Source organism: Photinus pyralis, unplaced genomic scaffold (assembly GCF_008802855.1).
Source record: "Photinus pyralis isolate 1611_PpyrPB1 unplaced genomic scaffold, Ppyr1.3 Ppyr1.4_LG10, whole genome shotgun sequence".
NCBI lineage: Eukaryota > Metazoa > Arthropoda > Insecta > Coleoptera > Lampyridae > Photinus > Photinus pyralis.
In genome coordinates this window covers 15,726,218-15,745,916 of record NW_022170250.1, presented here as the reverse complement: position 1 = coordinate 15,745,916, position 19,699 = coordinate 15,726,218, and the positions used below count along the sequence as shown (strand labels likewise).

At 43.6% G+C, this 19,699-nt stretch overlaps 2 protein-coding genes across 9 annotated transcripts; both read right to left on the bottom strand.

Annotated features, from left to right (window-relative positions):
* Window positions 1-1,278: 1,278 nt before the first annotated feature.
* LOC116161831 (solute carrier family 28 member 3-like) lies at window positions 1,279-3,572 on the bottom strand. Of its 2 annotated transcripts, XM_031475302.1 has the most exons (11): window positions 3,503-3,572; window positions 3,248-3,449; window positions 3,049-3,199; window positions 2,848-3,001; window positions 2,608-2,805; window positions 2,399-2,560; window positions 2,094-2,347; window positions 1,903-2,048; window positions 1,679-1,857; window positions 1,421-1,632; window positions 1,279-1,366 (listed from the first exon to the last, which is right to left on the bottom strand). In XM_031475302.1, exons 1-10 carry the CDS (start codon window positions 3,506-3,508, stop codon window positions 1,423-1,425), a joined length of 1,662 nt encoding a protein of 553 aa, XP_031331162.1. In that variant the 5' UTR covers window positions 3,509-3,572; the 3' UTR covers window positions 1,279-1,366; window positions 1,421-1,422. The 2 variants fall into 2 exon arrangements, with proteins under 2 accessions (XP_031331162.1, XP_031331161.1); XM_031475301.1 differs by having other exon boundaries at window positions 1,296-1,632.
* Window positions 3,573-7,153: 3,581 nt separating this feature from the next.
* LOC116161256 (probable cation-transporting ATPase 13A3) lies at window positions 7,154-18,376 on the bottom strand. 7 transcript variants are annotated; one of them, XM_031474546.1, is made up of 14 exons: window positions 18,147-18,376; window positions 13,522-13,744; window positions 13,409-13,476; window positions 13,319-13,362; window positions 13,115-13,271; window positions 12,859-13,063; window positions 12,614-12,812; window positions 12,263-12,564; window positions 12,008-12,208; window positions 11,776-11,964; window positions 11,664-11,732; window positions 11,232-11,619; window positions 10,836-11,186; window positions 7,154-8,260 (listed from the first exon to the last, which is right to left on the bottom strand). In XM_031474546.1, exons 2-14 carry the CDS (start codon window positions 13,738-13,740, stop codon window positions 7,302-7,304), a joined length of 3,351 nt encoding a protein of 1,116 aa, XP_031330406.1. In that variant the 5' UTR covers window positions 13,741-13,744; window positions 18,147-18,376; the 3' UTR covers window positions 7,154-7,301. The 7 variants fall into 7 exon arrangements, with proteins under 7 accessions (XP_031330406.1, XP_031330410.1, XP_031330407.1 ...); XM_031474550.1 differs by having other exon boundaries at window positions 18,194-18,376; XM_031474547.1 differs by having other exon boundaries at window positions 18,068-18,161.
* Between the last annotated feature and the right edge of the window lie 1,323 nt (window positions 18,377-19,699).

The window sequence follows — 19,699 nt, the reverse complement described above, 5'->3', positions numbered from 1 at the left end:
TGTAGCATAGTCATGAAGAATACACGAAAAGTCAGTGGAAAACGATGTGTATAAGACGCGATGGGCAGGGCACACGTGAAAAGGGCAAGGAAGACTGAAACGGGTGTGAAAAAGGCGTGAAAAAAATGTATGTATAGTAGATGCCAAGGAGGCTGAAAAGGGTGAAGGTAACAAGAAACAAATGTCAAGAAACCGCAAATTAAACCTGAAAAGCTAAAATCAAGACGTGGTCAAGGCGTGCTAATGAAGAGCGTGAAGAAGGAAGCAAGAATGCGACAAGGACAAGGGGTGATTAGAAAAGGAAAGAGAACGGAGTCGTAAAAGGTTCTAGAAACCTTTCCACTGAGAAATCTACTCGACCTGGACACGTAGCCAGTTGTAAATGAGATGTGACAAAGCCGCGAAGCAGACGTAGGTTAAGAACTCTGACACGGGCGTGACGGAAGAGTGAAAAAGACGCAAATGAGGCAGAGGACGACAGAACGAGTGAAAAGAAAAAAGGAAACGTGATGCAGATGAAGGAAACAAACGAAACCTGCCGAAATAGTAAAGGAGGAGTGAATCCGACGCGAAGGAGGTGTAACAGAACCGGCAACCGCAAAGAAGGCGTAGAATGATGGCTAAATGGATGCCTAAGAAGCAAAAAATGCAGATCAAGATCGAAAAAGGTGCAAGGTGCAAAAGACACGTCGCGAAGGAGTAAACTAGGTAAGAAGAGGAATGCATATATAGAAACACAAAGCGGGAGAAAAGGATGTCCGAAAAAATACTAAAAATTGTAAGAAAGCGCGAATGAAGGAATGAAAGGGAGGCACAAAAAAAGTGTAGAAGAGAGGAAGCGCACCTAAATCAGTTGCAAAAAAAGAGAGAAGCTCAGGGGCGGAGCATCTGGAATCTTTTCCAGAGATCTTTATTCCATCTTCAGAGTTTTTTGCGCCCCCTTAGCTCCATTTGAGGAATATCTAGAAAGAGAGAGAAGAATTTTAAAAATGGCCTAGGAATCTATGCAAAGTACTTAACGACCTTTCCAAAGTTGGAATAAAGTGTAATCCTAGCCAGTTTAAAAAAAGCCGGGCTCTCTCCCCGGTGTTCCCAAGTCTGTTCCAAAGCGTTAGGTTTTTTCCAGAGCTTTTGAAAGTCCCTAAAAATCTCTGCATACTACTCCAGAAAAATGGAAGATTTTGGATAAAGCAAATCAAAGGCTTTCCATGATCTTTATGGAGCCTTTCCCAGGTAGTTCCGCTAGCCTGCAGAGTTTGTTAGACCCTTTTTAGATCGTTAATTGAAACTCATAATTATCCCATATCTTATATTTCTACCAACTTGGACAAAGGATAGACACTACCAGCAGTCAGTTCAGAGGAATCTGATGACGGAATAATTGAGTTAGACTATTTTAGTAACGACATCAAACTACAACCCTCAAAGTAAATGGTCCGGTATCAATAACGCCGCTATACACGCGGTCATAAAAGAAGATATTTCTCCGGCAACGACAGCTCTAAAAACCGTCGATGTTATGGCGCTCTTCTTCTTAGGCATCAGCAAGGAAAGCGTGGAAATGGTAACTCCAATTGCTCCAGGATTGGAAAACCCACAGATGGCGTAAGTGGCTATCACTTTGGTGCGCTTCTGCAAGATACAATTAGTACAACGGAAGCGGCCAAATTGACTTCACCCTCAAAGTCACCCGGCCCATTTCTCTAAAGGCCAAAAACTCGTTGGCCATGGTTTTAATTCCGATCATCCTGGCGACCGATTGGCATTCATCCCAAGGTACGCCGAGGATAAACATAACCGGCATGAATACGTAACTGGCGGTGGTTTCGAGCGTCCAAGCATTATCGCCATGGAACCCTAAGGATCGGTTTTATTCGAGGAGGTGCCAGAAGAGTAACTCACCAAGCAAAATGCCCATCCAGGAAAGGAGGCCGTTTGTCAACTGGATTGCGGAAATAAACGCGATGAGGTTCGCCGCGGTTCGTAAGACTAGCTCGACTGCCGTCGCCGTTCCGTTGCATGCAGCGTCAAAAGGTGAAGTGTACTCTCTGAAAGCAACAACGGATTACCACGTTCACAAAGGGTACACTTACGTCTTGAGTAGCTGGATGGTCTCTTTCGTTGCAGTGACCTCTTCGGTTTCGGGGTAGACGAGTTTGCTGTAGCATAGCGCAGCAGGGGCGGATATCACGCTCGCAGTAATTAAGTGGGAGGCTTCTGCTCCGGCGGACATGTAAGCTGCGAGTAGGGTGCCTGCGATTGAAGCAAATCCGCTCGTCATCATCGCGTGAATTTCCGAAACGGTCAGTTCTTCGAGATACGGTTTCAGGATCAGAGGTGAGTCAATCTGTTCAAAACCGGTCGTTAACCATACTCTCTAAGCTTGGGGTGAACTCACCATGCTCAAGAAAATGTTTGCCACGCTGATAACGCTCTCGCAGATCGTGGTACCCATAACCGCCTGTAAAAGTTCGCCCAAACTACCGACGATCTTTTGCATGATCCCGTAGTGGTACAAGACGTTAATCAGATAAGCTAAAAAGAATACCGTGGACAGCGCCTGAAATGTATAAACTGAGCAATGGGATTAAGAACACAATCACCAACACGAAAGAAAAACACGGCCTCTTGATAAATCAAAAAATCCCCGTAGACGAACGCGGAACCAGGAGCAGCGTACCCCATAAACGTGGCTGTTTTATTGCCCAAACACTCGAAGATGCCCCTGCCGACATCCCATCTGATGGTGAGCAGACCCAAAACGAATTGTAAGATCAGACCCCAGACAACTGGCCTCCACTTGATCTATAGCCATTGCGTCAGAAAAGCACCAAGTTTTCCACTTACCTGTCTTGGGTGTTTACTGAACAGAAAACCGAACAGCAAGAAGACGAAGAGTCCAAGTAGCGGAACCAGCCGTTGTCGGTTATCACTGGTATCGATGGCCAGATACACGCCGATTGCTACGGCAATGGCCAGGGGGGTGGCAATTGTTACGGCTCTGGATCCCAAAAGATGATGGTGCTTGAAAGTCGCGAAAATACTCACCGATTTGAGAGCAAATTTGAAATCCTTCCTGTGTCTATTCGATTGATGATCGGCTTTATAATCAAAGAGTATGCGACACCAAAGTAAACGAGGATGAAGATGATCATCAGAAAACCGTAACCTGTGCACGTCGTGCTCTCCAGGGTATCATCTGGAACAATCCGTCTAGCTTACAGTTTTCCTAACCAAGAGCACTTACTGGAGAATTCAATAAAGTAGTAGGTCGCCAAGGCAAAGTAGCTCACAAGTGCGACGTTCAAGATGACGTACCTGCAGGTCTTGAGCGTCCCTTCATTACGCTTAAGCATTTCGTTTATGGCATCTTGCAGATTTTCTACTAAGCGCCCTGGAAACCCTATGCTTTTCTCCTCGGGCTCTTTGACGAATATTTCGGCACTGGGCTAAACAAATCAAGCACTTGTAAATGAAGGGTGACTGCTAACGGGAAATTTACCTGCATCTCAGGTCTTGAGGCCGTAAAGGTACCCGATGGAATTGCGTCATTTAATTAAAGTCGAAGTTAGATTCGCCTTTGAAATTTGTTGCACAAACAAAAAATGCAAATTGCCCAATTATGGTACGTTAAATAAATTTTTAAGAGAATTTGTTTTTTAATTGAAATATTTGCAAACAAAGCAGCGTATGGAATGTGACATTGAGAGAGTCATAGTTACTCCTCGCCAATCGGCTCCAACGGCGCCGCATCGAATAATGGAGGCTGCTCTCTAATTTACGGCGGATGGTCGGTGGCTGCACGTATTGGGGGAACCCTGTCATGAAACCGGGCCGAGGCCCATAGGGGGACATGATGAGCATGACTGGCGACACCCCCACCCGCTAGCGACACATCCCCTAAACGGTGGACCGGGGTAGCTATTCCTCGGGGCTTCGTCCACTCCTTGTCGATAAGGTTCGCCATCTGGAAAGAGAGACACACGTGAGAGAAGTGTGAAGCAGGCAGGAGACAGGAGGCAGGAGAGGAAGAATGTGCAAAGAAGGCACGAAAAAAGAGGTAAAGAGTAACTGTAGCAGAGAGGTAAATACGAAAGCAGCGTACTCTGCAAGAGTAAGAATGCGCGAAAGAGGCGTGGAGATGTTGCAAAAGAAAAGTGAAAGAGGCGTGAAGAGGGTACGAATGAGACCTAAAGCGGAGAGTGCTGCCACAGGGAAGGAAAGATGATATAGGTACAAGTAATGGATGTGAAGAACGCTAAAAGGGGAAAGCGGAATACAGTGAGTGAAGAGTGAATTAGGCGTGCAGCGGGCGTAAATGAATCGTAAAAGACGCCCAAGTGTGAGGGAGATGCCAAACAAACGTGTCGAATATGTGAACAAGTTAAAAAGTAATCGTAAACGATTTACATAAAGCGCATTTCCACTTGCATTCATTTCCCATTTGTAAGATGCAACTTCTATTAAAATCGTAAAAATCCGGCCACAAATATGAAAGATAGCGTTGCACATGGGCAATCCATTTTTGACGTGCTACTTCAATTCCAGTTTATGAGAAGAATTTCATTTCAATGCTTTTCTAAATAAGAAAGTTGGAACTGCGCATGTGCAAACCTAAATTTTAACACTAATGTTAGATTTTCGTTTGTTCCAAGCGCCTAAGTATCAAATTTCACTTAAATGGTTCCATAGATAAAAAAGTTGGCACTGCGCATGCGCAAAGCCAAATTTTGAAACTGGCGTTTGATTTTCCTTTATCCCAAGTGCCTATGTATCAAATTTCGTTTAAATTCTTCCATAAATAAAAAAGTTGGCACTGCGCATGCGCAAAACCAAATTTGAAATTGGCGTTTGATTTTCCTTTATTCGAAGTGCTTATGTATCAAATTTCGTTTAAATTCTTCCATAAATAAAAAAGTTGGCACTGCGCATGCGCAAAAACAAATTTTGAAATTGGCGTTTGATTTTCCTTTATCCCAAGTGCCTATGTATCAAATTTCATTCAAATACTGTTATAAGTAAAAAAGTTTGCAATTCGGTTTATAAATGGTCGAGATGCGAAAAGGGCACTGTGAATTTTGAATCGATTCGATTCAACTTTGGGCATTGCGTATTATATGGCTAAAGCTATGCCCATATTGAATTTCATGCAATTCAGTTCATAACTAACGGAGATGTAAAAGCGATCGAACATTTCTAAACAAAGTTATCGTTCACACCGACAGATAGATGGACAGACAGACAAAGGAACAGACGGAGAGACCAATCGGCAGGCGACAGATAGCAATGCAAAATTATAAACGATCTCTAGGATCGTTAATAAACGGCAAAAGTGTAAAAGTATGGAACATGTAAAAAACGGTTTTTTGTTTTTTTTACAATAACTTTTTTTGTAAGCGGTACAGAAAAAATTCCTTCCTTGGTACATGTAACAAGACTCGACACCATAACGAACCAAATAGCGAAAAAAGTAGAACAATGGCTCTTAAGATAAAGAACTAGTAGCGTCGCAAAACGAGCGGACGGACGGACGGACGGACGGACAAAGTGGCCACAATAGCGCATTTTTTTTTAATTTTTGTGGAAATGCGCTAAAAAGCCGAATAGACATGAAGATGGCGTAAAGGAGGAAGAAAACACGGGAAACGAGAATGAAGTAAGTGGAAAAAAGCGTAGTAAGCGGAATAAAGGTGTGAAGCAAGTGGAAAAGGACGTCAGAGCGTGAAGAAAATACCTAGGAAGTATGAAGAAGATGTGAAGAACGCGTAAAGAAAACATAAGAAGGGAAACAAATGGAAAATATACACATGAAACGTGATAATGGTGAAAGGGGGCGTGACAAAGGCGTGAAAAGAGACATTTATGCGAAGGAAGCGTGAAGAAAGTGCAACTGACGTGTAAAGAAAGCGCTTATAAGGTGATTTAAAGGCAAGAAGGAAACACTACACACAGGCACTAGAAATAGACGATAAGAATTCACAAGAAAAACGTGAAAGAAACATAAACGAAACCTGCAGTGGTCATGAAGGACGTGACGTGAAGAAGAAGACGTGAGAAAAGCGTGAAGAGGTAGTGAAACACTGCGAGGGACGAGTATCAGAAGCCTACTCTTCACATTTCCTTCAAATCCTTTTTGTTCTGTAACTTTTTCTTCACGTCCACTTTAAGCCTACCTTATAATTTATCTTTGCACCTCCATATTTGAGCATACTTCTCCTTTTTTCTTTTACTTTGGCACAAATCTCCACGCCGTTTTTACATTTTCTTGACGCCCCACTCAGACATCCTAGCTCTAATCATTCGGCCCAGTTCCCGTTCCTTCAGGATTCGTTCTAGTTTCCTTCCTTCATAGCTCCTCTCACCACCTCTTGAAGTGCGAATAAATCTTTCGATTTTCGATTTAGAATTTTTGTTATTGTTCAGTAGTTTTCAGTGCATTGGAAGTTGTTCTAAGGGCACAAACCCTCACGGAACTATAGCCCCCTACCTCCCCATGGTGAATGGCGGGCAATGAAGCATAAGCAGTCTACCTAGCAGTAGTAAGTTTCCTGTGTATGGAACCCTTATGTTGGTGTACCTCAGTAGTGTTTAGCAGCAGAGTGGCATCGAGTCACCCTATTCCCATGGAGGGCCCCCTTTAAGCGACGTCCTCTAAACTTTCCTTTGATGTCGAGACCCTCAGCCTTAAGAAACCGATATCAACCTCCAAAGGTACAGTTTCTAAAAGATCCGAAATGCCACGTACTGAAACCAGAGGTAGTGGTCGAATCGAAACTTGTCCACGAAAGTGAACATTTTGCTGCCGAGGAAGTCCTCTACTTGGCGGACAAATCCTTGAAGGTGATGGTCTAGCTTGGCCCGCGCGGATGCTTGAGTGCGACGGTGCCGTACGCAAGCAAATCTTGGTTAGCCGTCGTTGCCATATACAAGACCATGTCCGGACCGTGTAGTGCTTAAAGTGCGAAAAATCCGGTCATATCTCTTCCGACTGCCTTAGTGAACTCCAACGCGGTCACTGCGCAGGTAGTCAAGACAGCAAAATTACACGATGTTCCTCATTGCGGCTTCTCTAGTTCCCTCTTTAAACCGATAGGTGTCGTTTCTTGCACTGGGACAACTACATACATACGCTTTATACTTTTTAAAGAACAAAGACGGTAGATAAAAAATTTATTTCAAAGGGTAGCTACGCTATGTACAAAATTCTATTTGCTATCTATTTACATCAAAAAATAAATAACCCTGTGTGCAAACTGGCTAATATAATAGAAGTTCATCAATCACGAGGTGAGTTCGAACGACTATGTTTCGCCGTCGAAGGTGTTATACGCCCTATTTATAAACCCATTGCTCTTCTCAACTTTGTAATCATTGCTAGCTGCTTTGTTTGAACACTTGGCCCTTCTTCTGAATAGCTGGTACAGTTTCGGGTATACCTTCTTTGCCAGAACGTACCCCACGATCAAATCTTCTGCTATAAACGCGCAGATAAAGTTTGCGATGGCGAAGGCTAAGACGACAAGGTTGAAGTTGTAGCCGGGGGGCACCTTCAAGTCCAAAACTGTCTTTACCCAGTTAGCGGGGTAGAAGAGAATATATAAGCAAATTGTTGTCATCAGTATAACGTCGCAGAATAATATCTTGTTCGTGTAGATCGCTCTTCTGTACGGCTCGCCCTTCGAGAACGCAATTATCATGATGATGTACTGGAAGAGTGACATTACGTAGACGGCGTAGTTTTCGTAGCTACTCAACGCGAGCACATTGTTTTGGTCGAAGTGGAAGGGCGTGAACCAGGAGTAGGTATGAATTAGATTGTAGGCGCTCGCTTGGAAGATTATTACAAATAGGATTTGCGAAATGATGGAGCTTACGGAGGTGAGACTAAGTAAGGCGCCCTCCAGGCGTTCCTTACTCAAGGCGCCTTTCGACGGTTTCGTTCGGCCGAACGTGGAGATCAGGTTGAGCACGATCACTATGTCAACGAATAAGAATTGCAGGGAGGTCAGGTTGTCGTCGATTCCGTAAAGTATAATTGCGGAGGTGAATTGCGTTATGCTGTAGCATATCATGAATTTGAAGATGCCCATACTGGTCGCGAGGGCGGCTCTTCCCTCTCTGATCACTTCCTCTACGCAGGATATGTCGTTTTGCTTGGCTGTAAACGGAGATGCCACGCTCGCCTCCTCTTTCGATAGCGATATTCCAACGTGAGAGGTTTTCAGTGCTCCACAGTCGTTCGCTCCGTCTCCGCACATACCTGTAATTAAGCGGTTGTACGTTTTAAAAGCAAACAGTGTGAGATTGCATCAGTGATGGTGCGTCCCTCGGTATGCAATGGTGATAATGATCCGCCTATTAGGAAGGCGACAGCAGGACACACAACTTCTTGAAAGAAGCATGACTCGGATGGGTGATGGTGAAGGCGTGGCTCAGAATAGGGAAAGAATCTAATAGAGAGAGTCACTGATGTGTGAATGCGACGTAAATGAAGAACTAAGGAGAAAACGCGAGAGGAATGAAGAAATAAGCCATAAAAAAAGAAATGGCGGAGAAAGGAAGGAATTTTGAGGCAGGCACACGGGAGAACCGTGTGTGGAGACCGAAGAAACACGAAGCAAGAAAGTGGAGGTGCGCGAAAGTCGAAAAGGAGCGGGAAAACATAAAGCACGTGTAAGGGCGCGAAGGGCCGGCCTGTATGGCACAGTTCAGTTAAAGCTGGACTGTGGTGCTAGGGTCCCTGGTTCGAATCCGGGTTCGGGCATGGATATTTGTAAATGTATAGTGGGTTGGGTTGGTAGAGCAGCCTTGGCTGAAACCCCGCCCACTCAAAAATAAAGACAAAAAAAAAATGAAAAAAAATAAAATAAAAGTCGAAGAGGAGCGGCGTTTCGAGAACTTGAAAGAGGTTAAACTGGAAAAAATGCGAAGGAATGAGTGTAATTGTTATTTTGAAACGCCAGACTGTTTTAGAAAGCACTAAAGACCTAAAGCGTAGAGCATTCGAAAGTGTCCCAGTCAGTTAAGCGCTCTTCAGAGTGCCTGAAAATCCTTGAAAGTACCTTGACCTTCTGTAAATGAACCATAGCTCTAGAAACGGCCTAGCAGGACTCAGAAGGCTTTTAATGCTTTCGTTTGCTCTGAGCGACAAAACATTCTAGAATCTTTTAGATCCATTCGTAAGCATCCCCTAAGGCACTTTAATGTTTTTTTTTAGAACCAACCAAATCCGTCTATTTATAAAGCACGTGCCGAGCGAGCCTAAGGCGAGTTCGGGACAAACCTAGGTAGAGTACAGGTCTGATAGGGTAAGTCGAACCTCCACTCTGTCTAGGTTTTAAAACCATCGCTTATGCATTTCTTCTGCGCGTTGTCACTCAACTTCCACTAAACGTGATAGGTTTAAAAGTAGTGCCAAACGAGCCGAAGTGGAGTTCGGTACAACCCTAGGCAGAGTAGAGATCTGATTGTGTAAAGGTCCGTTTTTTTCGGAAACGGCGCCGTCTTTTAGCAACCTAGGCGGAGTAGAGACCTGATAGGGTAAGTCAAACCGCTACTCTGCCTAGGTTTGTGTCGAAGTAGCCTTCGACTCGCTCGGCAGTGGTTTTAAAAGTATCACTTTGGATACCTTCAGCTCGTTTGGCATTAAAATATACCTGTCAATAAACTTCTATGCAAAATTGGTAGTTTTAAAAGCAGTACCGAGCGAACCGTAGGCGAGTTCGGCACAAGCCTAGGCAGAATAGATGTTTGAATTACCCTATCAGACCTGTACGCTGCCTAGATTTGTGCCGAACTCGCCTTCAGCTCGCTCGGCATTGCGTTTAAATCTACCACTTTTGCATATAAGTTTAATGACATGCAAAGGTTTTAAAACCAGTGCCGAGCGAGCCGAAACCGAGATCGGCCCAAACCTAGGCCGAATAGAGGTTTGAATTACTCTATCAGACTTGTACTCTGCCTAGGTTTGTGCCGAACTCGTCTTCGGCTCGCTCGGCACTTTTGCATAGAAATTGAAAGACATGCCTATTTTAATGCCAGTTTTAAAACCAGTGCCGAGCGAACCGAAGGCGAGTTCGGTACAAACCTAGGCAAAATAGAGGTTTGATTTACCCTATCAGACATGTACGCCACCTAGGTTTGTGCCAAACTTTAAAACACACCACTTTTGCATAGAAGTTTAATGACAGGCCTATTTGAATGTCGTACGAATCGAAGTTAAAAGCAGTGCTGAGCGAGCCAAAGGCGAGTTCGGCACAAGCCTAGGCAGAGTACAGGTCTGACATCTATTCTGCCTATGATTTTAACAACCTTCTAAACCCTAAACAAATTTCGAGAAAGAAGAACTCGAAGCAGACGTCAAAGAAGAGAAGATAAAACCGAGTGTCTGAAGAGATTAGGGGCAAAGTAAAGGGAAATTACGAAACGAACGTACAAGAACGATAAGGTAAAAGGTGCGAAAGATATAAGAAGCATAAACAAGGTTTCAAAAAGAAGCGGAAAGGAAGAACAAATAAGTGAGTAAAAAGGAGGCTTAAAAGAGTTCCGCGTAAAGAAAAGCATAAGGAATGAAAAGGAAAGAAAGCATGAAAAATAGACGCAAAAGATAAGTATTGCAAACAAAGCACACATAGGCATGAGTAGAGTATGAGCCATTCATGAAGGAGAAGTAAAAAGGTTAGATGGAAATTTACGAAATTCAATCTTTAGACACTAGTGCGTTTTTACGTTTACACAACCAAATTTTGTGACAAAAACATCACTTTTGAGATTGCATCAGTGATGACGCGCACCACGATATGTAAATGATCAGTGTGAGTGCGCAGAAACCTTACCTGTGTAGTATCCTTGTTTTTTAAGTTCCTGAATTACTTGCTGCTTTTGCAGGCCGGACATCCTGGCGAACACAACCCCTTCCCGAACAAGTTCATCGACGCACTGAGGAAAATACATTTGAACTCGCTTCCAACTGGCACCGGACATCGCGTAACGCACATTAGGCGCGGACATCGGCAGAATAACATCGTTACTAAAGCACGAGTCTAACTTAGACGACTCCTCGACCGAATACAGCAAACGCAACTCGCCATCAACGCTCTGATCCACATCTACAACAACCACGTTTTCGTCCCGCTCGACTATTCCACTCTCCACTGCCACACTAAGAGCCGTCTCCATGTTGTCACCTGAAACGCGTGCTAGGCTACAAGCGCTCGAAGAGCGAAACAAACCTGTTATCATAACGGTCTTGATATGGGCATCTTTAAGCATCTTGATAACGCCCGCCGTTACCGGTTTGATTCGATTTTCGAAAATGATCAGGCCGTCAAACGACAAGTCACATTCCACGGTGGTCCTTTCGGTGGTGGCGATATCCCGATCTTTCGAAATCGTTCGTGAACCCATCGCGATCACTCGGTACCCGTGCCTCGTGTACGTCTTAAGCTGCTCGCGAAGATCGCACGGAACGGAGCCGGCCACGGACAGTGACGAGATCATCTCCGGCGAGCCCTTGCAGAAGACTTGAAGCGCGTCGGAGTTTCTACTCGCGCATATTACGCTCATGCGCTGCAAGCGGGAGGAGAACGGAAATCTGTGCAGGATTTCGAATTCGTTTCCCTAAACAGTGAGTTAGTGAAAGTGGTTTTAAGTCGTGGGCTTACGTTGTGCTTAACCATGGCGGTGTGGGTTGTGCTGTTTTCCTCCAAGCACCAACCGGTTGACTCGAACATCTGCAAGGAGTAACTCAAAATTTACTCAAAGAACGCGTTGTACCTTTTCATCCAAGGGATCACCCATGATTCGGTCCTCAATGATCGTCAGTGAGTGGCACGTCGCCATTCCGTGGAGCAACTTGGAGCTCTTTGCCAAAGCGTCTACGTCTCTAAGCGGTTTGGTCAACTTCTGGTCGTCGCAACCCACCACGCCCCACATATCCAAACCGTCCTCGGTTAACGTTCCTGTCTAAATGGAAATCAAAAGGCTTGCAAACCGTCTTGCTACTGACCTTATCGAAGCACATGCAGTCGACGCTTCCCGATACATTAATCACCTTGGAGTTAATGCAAAAGATCTCCTTCTTCTTCAGGCGGTGAAGCGCGTACAGTTTCCCGATGGTAATAGTGGCAGGTAGGGCGGGCGGTATCACGACTGTAATCAAATCGAGTGCCTTAAGGAATATGTAACCGACCTCAATTGATCTAGTACTCTAAAAATCGTCCAGAGGAGAGAAAGTGCCGGTGGATGCGTGGGGGAATTTTACCTTTGACACGACCGTGTAGATGGCCCCTATAAACGCGACAATGGCCAACACTATGAGAACCTTGTAGCTGTCCTGGTCGAACTTAAAGTCGCTTGGTGTCGGGAAGAGTATGGCGCGCACCAGTTCCCCTTTGCTCGTCAGGAAGCCGGTGCGTATCACGACGGCGAGCACCTTCTGGTCCGGAGGTACCCGCGTTTGTATCACTTTCGTGCCGGAAAACAGTGTGTGAAATGCGTCCTCCTGGATTTTGTACAGCGCCCCCGTTTTGGGAATTGGAGTCTTGGTGACCGGTATCGATTCCCCTGCAATTTTCGGTACGGTAAGCTAGAGCTAGACAATTCTGTCGTCCACCTGTAAGCATGCTTTCATTCACTGTGCAATTTCCGTTTACCAAAACGGCGTCACATTGCATAACGCATCCGCCCGATGGTATCTCAATAACGTCACCCGGAACCAGCCGATGCGAAAGTATCTGATGGTAAGCTCCGTCATTGGCGCGAACTGAGACCGTTTCGCAGGAGGCGATCGTATTTTTCAGGCTTTGTTGATTCTAAAATGCCATCTTGGAGAAGCCAAGCGGAAGAAATCCGACTCACCTTTCTCGTTTGCAAAACGGAGGTCGCAATTCCAACCACGGACATTATGATGATAGCCACGGCGTAATAGTAGTACTCATCCAGGAACCAGACAATTAAACTAAACACCTGGAAGAAGTAAAACGGAGTGAGCGCCTCCAGAAAGAAGAGGCTCAAAATTGTATCCAATGGGACGTTAATATCGTTTTCTCCGTACGTTGCCAATCTGAAAACCAAACCCATCAAGCCTCGTCGCCAAACGGTCGTCGTAATCCACCTGAGGTTCCTCTCGTCCTCTGAGTAACCGGCAAAGCTGTAATAATCCGCGCACTTTTGCCCAACATCCAAACCTACCAGCCTCAGGAATTTCGACTCTGTCCCACTCCAAACGTAGCACAGCTTCTTACACCGTACCACCCGCAGCTGGTGATTCTCTGCGGAGAAGAGACGTTTATGCAAACTTGTACGAAGGCAAACTTACTGTGCACGGATCCATCCTCTAAGTAGGCAACCAACGGGCGACCTCTGCAAGGGAGTGATCAAACTAACGCACCACAAGGCGAGAACTTACCTATCCGGCGAAGTCACGAACTCGACCTCTTCAACGAAGTAAATCTTGCACAGGGAATGGTAGAGGTCCTAAAACAATTTTGAGAAAGACCCGAAATTACGCGGGCAACTTACGGTGATTAACACCTTATCGGCGTCGCGCAAGCTGCACTTGGAATGAGTGGCGTACAGATGCCAGGTGGGGAACCAGTGGAAGAACAATCTTAGAAATCCCAAAGTGATTGCGTAAAGGAAGTAGGTTATTGCCGTTTTGCAACCGTTTCGCTTGTATCCGTTGAAGTCCAAGTTTTCGTTGTCGTCGTAGGGCAACTCGTTTGCATCCGAAGAAGTCATCGTACTAAAAACCGATCGTCGGTTAATGAAATTGTGCAGGCGCGAACCTAGGCAGAGTAGAGGTTTGATTAAACCTTCAGACCTCTACAATGTCTGGGTTTTTCTTTTACGCGGGAAATGCATATTTTATTGCCGAACGAGCCGAAAGCATGCAACAGCCAACAGTGATAGTTTTAACACCTAGACAAAGTAGAGGTTTGACTTGACCCATCAGACTTCTACTCTGCCTAGGTTTGTGACGAACTCGCCTTCGGCTCGCCGGGCACTGCTTTTCAAATTATTACTTTAACGTGGGAATTTTATAACAGGTCTATTTTATTGCGAAACGAGCGGAAGGTATAGCTTTGATACCGCTGCCGAGCGAGCCGAACCCGAACCCATCAGACCTCTACTCTGCTTAGGTTTTTTGCCCACCCCTAAAGCAGCTCCTAGAATTTTGGAGGTCTTTTGCAGAGTATTCGAAATACAACCTAGGCGATTTCTTTTGGTAACACGACGTCTAATGGTCCGGAGCTAAGAGGTTTTAAAATGACTAGAGAGATATGTAGTAAGTTTCGGAAGATCTAGAAAGAATCCTTTAAAGTAGTAGTGAACAGTCAGTAAGTATAGTCAGTGAGTCAGTCATTACCTAGTGACTTAGCGAGTCAGTGAGAGTGAATGAAAAGCGCTACAGATTTTCCCGTGGCCAACAACATACGAGCTTCTATTAACGGCGCTACTCCTTCAGACACAGAAGGAGAAGGAAATCTAACGGAAGAAAATCTGGCGATTACAAAGCAACTGGAATTGCAAAGTCACTGGGAGCGGTTGTCACGCCAGATCCACAAGTGTGCAGGGCCGTCAAAAAGGTGAATGGGAGTGTCTAAGAGCACTGCTAGACAAAGGATCCCAGAGGTCCTTCGTCACCGAAGAGGCGGCTGAACGCTTGGGTCTACGCAGAAAAGAGGTGGAGGTATCTGGTGTAAGGATGACGGGCGGAAGTACCGCCCGAGCTCAAAATCAAACCCAGATTTCCCAGAAACTTCAGAATCAAAGGCCAGCTGCTGATTATGAAGCCGCTCACTTCATCATTACCAGTCCGGCCATCCCGGGACTTCGCCTCCAAGTAAGTGAAAGGGGGACTCCTCGCCGACCCGTTCTACAACGTTCCGGATCCAATTAACATGATAATTGGGTCCAGGGCTAAAGAAACCACGAGAGGAATGCATCTTGCAAAAACTGGTCTAAGGAAATCCCCATCTCTGCCACAGCTGAAAAATTCTTACCGCGCCAAGGTTCGAACACCCGACCTCTGGCTTTATAGCCCACCGCTCTACTATTGAACTACAAGGCATACATCATGCGGTATTGAAAGAAGACAGCTCCACCACTAAGTTACGAGTTGAATTGAGCTAAAAGAGCGGGCGAAGAGGGCGTAAGGCGAGCATGATGATTATGGGAAGAATTCTCAACCAAATTTGACCCATATAATAAAAATAATGCGAAAGGAAAGGAAGAGAAGTTCGTGAAGGGGGTGTAAAAAAAGAACGCATTAAAAGGGGCACGTTAATAAAAAAAAGCGATGTGGAAGAGCGTAGGAAAGGGATCTAACGAAAGACGGTACAGGGCAATAACCCCGGACCAAAATCCCTCCGAACGGCTTGCGTTTTCAATTTGACAGAACGTTTTCCGTAATCGGGCAACACGCGTTATTTTACATCGCTTTGGTTAAGTGGCTTCTGCACAAATTTATTATAAAAAAATGACGGTTTCTACGCACCAAGATATAAGAAAAATTTTTCCCGAGAAATTTTCGTGCAGTCGATTCTTTAGGTAAAAAAGGAACACCTGCTTTTTTTGCCCGAAAAAATTGTCTCAGATCGACCGGAAAAAAATATTTCTTATAGAATGGTGGCCTGTAGAATTCATAATTTACAACAGTTCAAAGGTCGGTACTAGATCAAAACGTTACGCCTTTTGAATTTTTTGCCGAAATTCTGACAGCGCCAATCGATAGCGCTGGTCGAGACCTTTCCAACGAGGGGTCGGAAGGCATATCTACGACGCGCCGTTCTCGAGATATTCCGGTTTGAAATTTCGACCAAAAGTTCTGACAGCGCCAATCGATAACTTTTAATTGAGATGTGTAATCGAAAAGGTTCTCGAGATATTACCGTAATATTTCGAGAACGGTGCGTCACAGATACACCTTCCGACCCCTCGTTGGAAAGGTCTCGACCAGCACTATCGATTGGCGCTGTCAGAATTTCGACAAAAAATTCAAAGGGCTGTAACTTTTGACCTAGTAGCGCGATCTTGGAACTGTTTGAAATTATGGATTCTACAGGCCACATTCTATAAGAAAATATTTTTTTCCGGTCGATCTGAGACAATTTTTTTTCGGGCCAAAAACTTTTGAACTAGTAGCCCGATCTTGGAACTGTTTGAAATGATGGAGGATTCTAGGTCGATAGCGCCGGTCGAGACCTTTCCAACGAGGGGTCGGAAGGCATATCTACGACGCACCGTTCTCGAGATATTACGGTTTAAAATTTCGACCAAAAATTCTGACAAACCGTTAACCGACCCCTCGTTGGAAAGGTCTCGACCAGCGCTATCGATTGGCGCTGTCAGAATTTCGACAAAAAATTCAAAGGGTTTGAAACCTCATTAAGCAACAACAGATTCTTACCTTACCTACCTTACCTTAGAGCGGTCAACATGAGCAAAACCGAGAAAATAGAGCAAATGTTTTGGAGTCTAGAGGGAGCGATAGGGCAAATAGGCAGTAAACTAGACGCGGTATTAGTTGAGTCAAAGCAAATGAAGGAGGAAAATGTTAAGCTGAGAGAAACTATAAAAACGCAGGATGTGAGAATAGAGCAGTTAGAGAGAGAAGTGAGAAAGAAAAGTGTAGTGATACGAGGAGGAGGAAAAGTCACGATTCTACTGCAAAAAATAGGGATAGATACCGGCAGTAGGGAGCAGATAGGGGAAGCAAAAGAAAAGGCCAATACTAGTAAAGTTGAATAAAGAGCGAGTTAGAACAAAGATCTTCCAGAGCACAAATAAATTAAAAGAAACGGATATCTGGATAAACGTGGATTATCTCAAGGATGTGCTGCTGGAAAGAAGGAGGTTAATATCGCAAACGAAGAAGGCAAGAGACAAAGGAGTGAGAGCGGAAATTAAATACAACAGGCTGATAATAAATAATGAAGTATGGTATTTAAGATTCGCTTGGAGAGCTAAGGATTTGCGACCATCAGCTCTACAAATATCTCAAAGAAAATAAGAACCGATAATTTGATAAAGATTGAATTATTATTTATCGTTTTATCCTATTCCTTAAGAGGTCAGAAGAAGATCACTGACTGACAGCTGAAATCTATAATTACATATTAAGAAACACCCTGGATTTAATTAAGATATACGAAGACTAACCAGAGGTAGGACAAAGAAGAAGTAATTGTATACATTTGATACATGGCGCACCCCCCACATATAGGGTTTTGGGATGCGTTCAAGAAGAAGATCCAAGGACATTTTGGCCAAATTCTTTTTATTTGAGGTTTTTGGTAGTATATATGTTATGTATCTCGAAAAGTAGCCTAAAATGCTTTGAAAGACATGTGGAAAGCGCATAAATAGATCCGGAAAAACCTAAGTTTTCAGTGAAATAGTCTTTTGTATCCTTCTGAACATCGCCTAGTTCTACAAAAGTATACCTACCTACTGTTCAGGACACGTGACAAGACTAAGGCACTAACAGTTTTTGTTTTATTTCTTAGATTATAGGCCCAAAACACGTGCTTGTTATAGTTGAGGGTAAATCCGCCACTGAAAAACGTGTAGTGTTTTCCAGAGGCTCGTACCCGTTACACCCAACTGTTACGGCATTGGGCTCAATGGTATTTCCAGTGTACCTACACCCTAAGCAATAACTGGTGGACTGACTGTCCAAGCGTGTAGTTTAAAGCAAAAAAATAATAAAGAAACTCACAAAAACCGCTCCTCACTTTTAAGTATCAGCACACCAACTATTACAATTAAAAAAAATTAAACCACGTAAGAAATTTTACTTTCGCTTTCACTGGGTCGCTTCGTACATATAAACTACTTACAGCAGCAACAAATAAACGAATGGGTTACCTAATGCACACCTGACCACTTGGGATGCAAAAAAACCTTAATTTCCTCTTTTTTGTGGTTGCAAATTTTACATTTAAATTCTGTCAATTCCGCTTATAGCGAGCTAATTAACACGCCTAGGCCGATAATTTACCAATGCGGAAGATTAAAAAAAATCGCCGAGGTTATTTTTTCTAGGCCTATCTCGGGCAATTACCATGTACCGGTTCGAGTTAAATCATGTAATTAACGCACATCCACACAAGGCGCACACATCACACAAAAAAAGGTCATACCTTCGAAACGAGTTGCGTCGGACTGAAAATCGGGGATTGATTAGTACCTTTTTTTTCTGATGCACTCTATCAGTCGGTTACGCAATTAGCGCGGTTTTTTCGTTGGGGAAAATTATATTTAATTGTATGTTTATGTAGATGGAGATATCGGTTACTGATTCGATGTGGAAATGTAGATCGTGGCCCGAAAAAAAAAATCTTGCAACTTCGTCGAAGATAGCAAGATATCTTATCGGGTTAGTGGCGTGTTAACTGTTTTGCAAATGAGTACTGTTTAAAAATTACTGTCATTATCTTTAGCTGTTTACGACGTGATGGACTAATAATAGATCCTTGAAAATTGTTATTGTATACTGTGGAAGGGGACCTTTTTCGTGCCTGTTAATTAAAACCTTGAGACTGACAACAGAGGAAAAAAAACTAGTTTATAAATAAGCAGTTATTGCTATCAAGTAAGTACGTAGTTCGCGGAAATTCTATTTGCAACTTGTGAATAGAGATAGTCACCAAGTTAAAAAAGTAATTTTTTGATTCCGCTTGAGTGAAAGAGCGCAATATAAATTGTAGAAGCTGCAAAGAGGAGGAAAACAGATCAGAAAACAATATCCATTATCCATGGACCATCAACAAATAAACAACCTTGCTCTCAATTCCCTCCTTCCGGAAAAATCTATCGAGTTTGGGTCAAATTCTGCTTTTCTTTTACGTCACTGTGGCACAACTCTATATTAACAATAAAATGGTCACCCGGAATGGCTATTCCCTCCAAAAAGCAAACCCGATCCCGCTTAAATTTCAAATCGAAAAGTCGCACGTGACCAAACATCTAAGGCAGAGCCCCCTTACGTTAGTTGTTGTAATCAACGCTATGATCTGAAGTATCGTAAGGAAGGAACGCAAAATAAAACACTGTGATGGCGTAATAGTATAATTCGAATTTGCATTTTAATCAGTTATTTATCAATAGTCAATAATCTCGAACGATGAATTGATTGATAATAAAGCTTGATAAATATAAATCACATACACAAAACATGATAGCAAATACAAGTTTTAAGCAAGTTGCAAAGGAAAGAAAGAACAAGCAGGTAAAAAAAAAGTTAGCTGTACAATAGGTGACTCATATTTGGTTGCTAAAAGCTTGGAGGGCAAATTCAACGTTTAAAACTGTGGAAATTAATGAATCGCAACTCATTCGCACATAGATTCTAAACCGAAGAGTTTTTGTGTTAGCAGAATTTCACCCCTAGAATAGGTAACAATGGGACCTGGTTGCGGGAGTTTCCAGTCTATAGTTGAGAGTCGAGATCAGTCTCGGCATTAGCTGTCGTAATTAATGTGGTTAGAGTTGTTTACCACCCTCGTGACTGTCTAATTCAAATGTTAGTTGATAAACAACAAGTCGATATATACATCAAACTTCAAACAATTCGATAATTTCCACAAAAGGATGATCAAAAGTTATACATTTTGATCATCCTTTTGTGGAAATTATCGAATTGTTTGAACAAGAACCAAGACCATTGTAATCAAAATTGAGCAAACATTTACAC

Coding starts and splice junctions, on each gene's coding strand:
- LOC116161831 (XM_031475302.1), bottom strand. Junction 3,200..3,247: donor CTACTTTATTGAATTCTCCA/GTAAGTGCTCTT, acceptor GGATTGTTCCAG/ATGATACCCTGGAGAGCACG. Junction 2,806..2,847: donor TCAGTAAACACCCAAGACAG/GTAAGTGGAAAA, acceptor CAATGGCTATAG/ATCAAGTGGAGGCCAGTTGT.
- LOC116161256 (XM_031474546.1), bottom strand. CDS start 13,740: ATGACTTCTTCGGATGCAAACGAGTTGCCCTACGACGACAACGAAAAC. Junction 12,565..12,613: donor GAATGAAAGCATGCTTACAG/GTGGACGACAGA, acceptor CGAAAATTGCAG/GGGAATCGATACCGGTCACC. Junction 11,187..11,231: donor CAAGACCGTTATGATAACAG/GTTTGTTTCGCT, acceptor CACGCGTTTCAG/GTGACAACATGGAGACGGCT.